The sequence below is a fragment of the Morone saxatilis genome, unplaced genomic scaffold, assembly GCF_004916995.1.
Source record: "Morone saxatilis isolate NCDOM2014 unplaced genomic scaffold, NCSU_SB_2.0 Contig12, whole genome shotgun sequence".
Classification (NCBI taxonomy): domain Eukaryota; kingdom Metazoa; phylum Chordata; class Actinopteri; family Moronidae; genus Morone; species Morone saxatilis.
In genome coordinates this window covers 644,562-652,224 of record NW_023339674.1, presented here as the reverse complement: position 1 = coordinate 652,224, position 7,663 = coordinate 644,562, and the positions used below count along the sequence as shown (strand labels likewise).

The window sequence follows — 7,663 nt, the reverse complement described above, 5'->3', positions numbered from 1 at the left end:
GAAAGCAGGCACTGTCTGTCAAAACCAGGAAATAATCAAGCCCACCATCCACCTCAGGGGCCCAGCTGAAAGTCATTAGCCCAAAACAATGTGCTGCTTCTGCTGTTAGCCTGAAAAAAATAATAATAGTAATAATACTTAACGATCTGAGAGGATCTCAATTATCTCGTGTGTTTTGAGCCCACTCTGGAAGATTGCAGCGCGGTCACTGTCAGGGGTGTGGACGGGTTGTACTGTAGGATTATTTAAGGAAAATTGGTCAGCATTTATGTTCCAGCCTTGATTGTAATAGCAAACGGTGATTACCCATCTCTAATCCTATTTGCCTTTGTTTGGAACGGGATGAAAAACTATATATGAAAAGAAAAATCATAAAACTGCATCCATAAGCTTACTGAGTTTGGCATTTTTATTTTTGACAAACAATGCAACTAAACCTCTTCAGCAGATTTTAAGCAAATATACAATAAGATGCACAGACATGTATTGACTGGAAAGTTTAAGCACTACAAAGAATTAATTGCACAGAAAATCAATATAAAAATGTCTATTAATGTGCAATATTACAAGCAAAAGTATAAAACACATACTTACATAAAAACTAAATTAATATTTACACCTGACAAACCTGCACTGAATAAACATAATTTCTACTGCAATAAAAAGTGAACTACATGTCGTACTGAAAGGTAACTTTAAGAGCATATCTCCACCTGCTGTTAGCATGTGATCTGTATCTGGAACAGAAAGGTTAATGCAGATGTAAATTCACACAGCATCAAGTATATCCGGCTGCAGCACAAACATGAAGAAAACTGACGGAAGTTGAAATATGATTTGTGAGCTGGTTGGGTTATAGAAGAGACTGAGCTCAACATACAGTTTTCAAGTTTTAGTCTACAATAAATGTACGTGTTTGAAAGGTAATTTTTTAAAGGAAAAGACCCGCCTTACTCTGCCTCTGATTGGCTTGTTGGTTATGTATAGGCAGTGGTGAGATGGCCAATAAGAGGCGATAGAAGTTTGCAAAAGCAACAAAATCCCCTGTGGCTGAAAAAGCATTTTCTCCAAAGACCTCAAACTGCAAATTAGGTGAATTATGAATCTTTGTATTAAAAATGTTTAATCCATGAAGGCCGAGGTCTTTTTTATTCCATGTATTCTTCTTCCTTGTCGAAACCTGGCACGGATATTACCAACAATGCAATTCAACCAGAGACAGTTCAGAGATTGGGGTGTGTTGTGCTAGCAGCTAATGCTTGGTCTGAAACCAGCTGAAGTAGCATTAGCCTATTTAGAAACTGTCTTTATGTCTATAAGCTCCTTCTGCTAATCTTCTGAACTGTGATCTGATTGCGATCACAAGCCTTATTAATATAGTGTAAATGCTGTAATCTGTAATCAGATGTCATCATTCAGATTACGTATCCAGATACAGCTCACATGTTAATCGTAACCGGAAAAAAAAAGCAATTAAGTTTTACAAATCTAACAATGTTGTTGTTGATATGTTGTGCTGTCACATGTTAGATTTAATATCAAAAACGGATATAAATAATCAATTCCAACAGTAAATCTGACTGCACATGTTATTCCAATGATCGTCATGGTTCAGACAGGAACAAGCTTCTCCCGCAGTTACATATTAGAGGGTCTATCTTTAATGTCATCAAGATACACAACCTGGAAGTGGCCGACTGACTGTAAATTACAGTCAGAGTGCTTCTGTAGAAGTTTGATGTCTACATAAAAGCTTTCTTTCTTTTCTGTGCTTGAACAGAAAGAGAACTCCTGTCTCCATAAAATCGCCCTGGGTGCCATTACGCCATCCACACCGCCGCTTCAGGATTTATCTCCAGATGACAAGATTTCTTGCTGTGTTGTAGTTTTTTAAAGACTTAATCAAGTGTCTGAATTGGACCCGAAAAGGTGCTTTTTGCTGTTTTTAATCCATTTTAAGAAAGATGTGTTTACAGCGAGCTAGCTTAATGCTTTCCGTGCATTTAGGAGTACCCTTACACATAGCAAGGTCAAAGTATCAAAGTAAGGTATAGGCAATTATTTAAAAACTACAGAGGTCTACACCTTGGTGACCTCATTGGTGGGTACGGCAGTGCTCATGGTAGGGAAGTGGAGGTACGCACTAAGAAGTAAGGGTACTCATGGACAAAAATCAGGAATGCCAGACACTGACTTGATCACAAATCTAGACTTGGAAGTGGAATAACATGTGAATTCAGCTTTAGATTGGATTTTCCTCTTAGTTTTTATCAAATTGAGCAACAACAACCTGAATCTTTTCACGGTAAAAATGTCACTTCTATTTCATAGCAATCATCCAGACAGGAATGATGACCTCAGGGAAACCTTCCTGCTTCTCAATAGCCAGGATCTCCAGGCCGGCCTTGGCGATGATGCACTTCATGATGTCCAGGTGGCGGCTGATACTGCTGTCGATAGGGTCCAGCTTGCAGCCCTGCCGTGCCATATTGTCTTTAATTATGATGACACCGTTTGGCCGCAGACTCTTCTTACAGCGAATTAGAAAGTTCATCAGGTCCTTGTCTGTTAGGTGGCCTGAAGAGAAAGATGGATTAAGGAATGAAGGCAAAAAAACCACGCAACCAAAACTGAGATACCTGTAGTCTCACCTAAAAAAAGAGAAGCTCAGTATCTATTTGAATTACATTAACATGATTCTGGAGCGATTTCCATCCAATGCCAAACAGTAGTGTAATCTTTAAGTAGCATCCCACAAAGTAAGGCTGTGGTCAGGGCGGTCGATGGGCATGTTGCAGATCCAACTTGCTTTGTAACAATAGCTAATGTTGGACACACATAGACATACGGTGACATAATGACGTGGCTCTATGATGGTTCTCTAATCCGGTTCCTAGAAGGTTCACCAGTTGAACCAACTTTGAACCAGCACAAGGTTTGCGTATCAGTCGCTGAACAATGACTATAGTTTATTTGCAATAACCACAATCTTTCCCAAACAGAAAAGAATCACTAATTTATAAAATGCTTTAAATATAATCCGATTTTGCTGTCCAACACCAACATTTCCTCTGGTGGGAGGGTTGAAATGAGACCGAACAATGACAGGAGAATCTCTCTTTAATAACTCAACATTCGACAGGTGTACAAATGAACAACTTCAAGAATGGATGACAATTAAAATGTCTCTATATAATAATGAACAGGCTATAAATTGAGATTGTTCTCATACTTACATGCCACCCACTGCATCCAGATGACGTCGTACTTGTTTTTTGGAGGCGTGAACTCCTGCAGGTTGTAGCAGTAGTAGGTCTCGATGCGGTCAGCGTCGTCGCCAAGGTACTCCTCATGCGCGTGGAGCAGGAAGTGCTCCATCATGTCCGCCATCTCCATTTTCTCAAACACGGGAAGGAGGACGCCTTTGGACACACGGCCGATCCCGCAGCCACAGTCCAGGGCACAGTGTGTACCGGCCTTACCGGGACCCTGCCGGAGAAAAAAAGGGATGAATATAAAAAAAAAAAAAATTCAACCTTATGTAGAGGTTTTTCTAAAAGGATAAAGTCAACTCAATTGAAGGTCGTTTGTAATAAAACTGAGGCAATCATAAAAAGAAGAGCTGGATTTATGTTTCACAGAAAACAAAATGTCAGTTTCCCTGCAGCATGTTATTACCATTTCTATAAGTCATAGAGGAGTCTATTCTTTATTTTCTGTATTTCCAGATGTCAGGCCTCTGTACCTCAAAAGCACCGACAGCACAAACAAGAAGACCTCAGTTCCTTCAGGGCAACGAAACTATGAACTTTACCACGAGGGAACAAAAAGTCACCTCACTTGAATCATGCTGGTTTTTCTTCCTTTTCATTTGGTATTCTGACCTCACTCCAACCCCTCCGCATCAGGGGCCCCAGTGTGTGATTGTATGAAAGATGGGGCCCTGAGGAGCTCTGTGCTTGTTACAGGACGCTTCCTGGTTTCAGTGAATTACTGCCATATTGCTCCGTGCGCATGTAGCTCAGTTTAATCTGGATGTGTTCTAAATCTTTTCCTACCACACTTGGGTTTTTAATGGAGATGTCAGGTTTGAACAGGAGCTAGTTCACAGCCAGGGGGAGATTTTGGAAGAGGATGATGTGTTGCTGAGTGCAAATTTGTAGAAGATTTGGTGGACGTTATGGTTTAATTCAGGGTCTTTCCATTTAAGTGAGGAGTTAAATGGTCATTTGTGGACATTAGAAGCACACAAAAAAGCAAAAACTCCAACTTGAAGCAAACATCACTGACTTTAACTCAGAAGCAACTATATCTAAATGCAGTTCTTTTAGTCTTACACAACTTTAAAGTAGAGGTTCTCAAACTTTAGAAGCCGAAAAAAGTTCCCCACAGTTTTTAAAAGTCAAATCTTTGAAAGGATGCGCCATCCCAGTATTTTGTTTGTGGTGCTAAACCAAAGTCAAAGTTCCAATGTTGAATACCCAAAAAAGTCAGATACAGTCGAAGATTGTTTGGGGTTTACCATTTCACTTATTTTTAGTCTTTGTCCTTAGGAAGTTTACTACCACGTGACTCTTAAAGCAGTGCCGGAGTTTGGCCGAAAAAGGCGCCAGTACTCTAATTCAGCACAACCTTAAAACTAAACACAATATAACCCTAACCCTAACTCTTTGGGCTTTTTTTTACCCTTTTACAAAGTACATTTCAGTGGGATCCAAGTTAATGTTATCTTGACAAATTGTATTCTAATGTACTAATGTGGCAAAATATACTTGGTATTTTACAGACTAAATAATCCAGAAACTATCAACAGATGAATCAATAAGAAAAATAATACAGCCCTTATCATTATGCAATGATTACTTACATCCAATTTGTTGTAATGAAGTATACTGTAACTTATCATGCTCTCATGGCAATGGCAATGTACTGTACTATGTTATCCGGTAGTGGTGAACACTGTAGCTGAGCTCTGTTAAATCAATGTTTGTTGTGTTTACATTAGCACCAGTGCACAAGTAGCCACTTAGCTGTGTGCCGTTCCTTTAAAGCATCCAATCTTAGCAGTTTATAATTAGAGCTGCTGTAAAACTGATCCTCTAAATAACCCGGTCTCTGGGCCAAACCCATTCCCCTGATTAGCACTTGGACTCTCCCAGCATCTAAAAAAAGTCCACACTGACACACATATGTATAAGTGTAAGAAGGTGATGATATATTTTAAAGGAAAGGTTTGACTTTGTATTGTATTCACGAGATTTGCAAAATATGAAACTACAGCCAGCAGCAGGTTAATTTAAAGAGAAACAGGGTGAAAATAGCCAGCCTGGCTGTGCCCAAAGGTAACAAAATCTGCCTAACGGCACCTCTAAAGCTCACTGATTAACACATTATATCTTGTTTATTTAATTAAAAACAATAATTCACCATTTTATGGGGATTTGTGTCAGAGTCTTGGCCAAGACTAGATACCAGGCAACCAGCATGCACTCCAGGAAGTTAGTGATTCAGACCAAGAAATAGTACAGAAAACAGCAAATTGTCGTGTTTACATGTTTTTTTGTATGAATTAAATATTATGCATTCATTAGTGAGCTTTAGAGGTGCTTGTATGTAGATTCTATAATAGGGTAGCTGTTTCTAGTCTTGCTGCCAGTAGCGTCATACTTAGCAAGAGTTATCTTCTCATTTAACTCTTGGCTTAAAGCTAATAGGTTCCCAAAATTCCCCAAATGTAATTTTTTTCTTTTAATATGCATCCGTTTAGGTCAGTTATCCACAAACTTGCAATTTATAGCACTTCCCACGCATTCTGGGGAAACCTGGAGATTTAGAGACTAGTCATGGGAACACCTGGAAATTGATTAAACTGACCAAATATTGTGGAAATAATTTATGTTGAATATGGTATGTTATGTTGAATAAATTCACTCACTAGGCTGCACGGTACGACACTTTAAAGCTGGTTTACCAGATGCACAGCCAAGTGGAAAAATGCTCTCTTTTTTCATTTTTGGCTTGTATCTCCATCCATAGCTGTTCACACTCGACGCAGAGCGGAAACGACTCACTGCGGCCTTTTTGCTGTCGAGTCTTTTTTTTTTTTTTCTAGAGGCACGAGCAGGATTCTCAGAAGACCAGTTTAAATGCTGTAGATGGTCATATAAATATAAGTTATGTGACCATTTGTGAGAACGTTTGTATTGTCAAGAAAAACTCCTGGAAAATTATTTCCTAAGAAGAATGGGAACCCTGATGATAAATCTCAGCCAAAAAGACCAAGAATTACAGCCAATCGTCACACTAGCTTCTCTGCATGCTGACGTTCTCACTCCGTAGTCATTTCTACATTATGACATGTACTTGTGGGTCGGACCACACTCGGTCTTAATTTTGATCTCAACTACACACCTGTAAAGGACTGTAACGGCATCAGAAGTTAGCAAAACCTGGCAAAGAACTCAAACTGGCCTGAGTGGTAGTTCTTGCTACAGTAGGTGACACAAGGTGAAAACAATACCAGCTGAAAATATCTCTGCTGTAAACAAATTAGTGCTAGTAAAAAATGACCATGGCACAAAGTGATTAACAGCTGTTGGCTCGGTTTGTTCTGTCTGGGTGTTTATGGGGCTGGCATCAAGTCTGTGCTACTATTAGAAACTGAACTGAGGCCTCCTATCACGTGAAACAAGATGGAATTCTCTTTACAGTCAGGATGACGAACACCTCGCCCAAAATAGACTCTGACATGTATATTCAGAGATAACTGCAGCAGTGTAAATCAATACAGTACTGTACAGTATGCCACAGCGATGGGTGCAGCGTCTTAGATGTTACTGTATGAGTTTAGATCTGATTGAGCCTTTAAACTGCTGTGAATCTGAAGGTGAGTCGGTATCTCGTGACTCACCACAAACCTCTTCAGAAACTGCCGGGAACCCTCCAGATCAACGTGGCCTATCTCCACAAAATCTCCCAGCATGCCCTCCTCCGAGGCGGGGACGTCCTCGTAGAACTGCTGAGCTCTATAGTAGAACTGTTTTTCTCCTTTGATGTACTCACAGGTCACTGGAAACAGCTTCACTGTCATAAAAAGAACAGAGACAGGATTAAAGACAAGGTCATATTAGTGAGTAACAGTTTAATCTATTGACAGACAGATTCTCAATAATGATCCGTACATTTCAAGAGTGACTTTAAAGAGTTTCATTGTCCTCTTTGGTTGGAAGTTTGTTGCAGTAATGTCAGTGTCCTAGAGTTCACCTGTACATCACTGCAGTAAGGTGTGTAAGTTGAATAACATATCATATATATAATATATATAACAAATAATATAGAATAGAACATATAATATATATACACTATATACAATAAAAAAGAATATAGTGACCAGTAAGTAGTGCCTACATTATACAGTACCCACAATGCCACTTGACTACAAACAGTTGGGTGGCAGGCAGTGACAGTATATAATTAGTGGACAGAGCTTCCGGGTCTGTGAAGTGTCTTAAACCTGCATTTTTTCTAAAGGCCAGCAGGGGGCAGCACCATGAGTTCAGATACCATTCAGTCTTATCGAGAAATGTGTCGTTCTTCTCAGTTGATTTATGAGCTCAGTAAACAGTTTCCCGATGAGTTTATGGTCTCAGTCTCTAGTTTCAGT

General features: G+C 39.5%; 1 protein-coding gene across 2 annotated transcripts in view; it reads right to left on the bottom strand.

The window, feature by feature from the left end:
- Positions 1–384: 384 nt before the first annotated feature.
- The window catches only part of mettl11b (methyltransferase like 11B), a 14,861-nt gene continuing 7,582 nt past the window's right edge, over positions 385–7,663 (bottom strand). The window contains exons 1-4 of one of the 2 annotated variants that reach the window (XM_035652997.1): positions 7,182–7,575; positions 6,911–7,083; positions 3,237–3,489; positions 385–2,577 (exon numbers count right to left, since the gene is read on the bottom strand). In XM_035652997.1, the coding sequence (XP_035508890.1) occupies positions 2,321–2,577; positions 3,237–3,489; positions 6,911–6,982 (582 nt within the window). In that variant the 5' untranslated portion in view covers positions 6,983–7,083; positions 7,182–7,575 and the 3' untranslated portion in view covers positions 385–2,320. Of the gene's footprint in view, positions 2,578–3,236; positions 3,490–6,910; positions 7,084–7,181; positions 7,576–7,663 lie in introns of those variants that run through there. The other variant, XM_035652996.1, reaches the window with a different exon arrangement.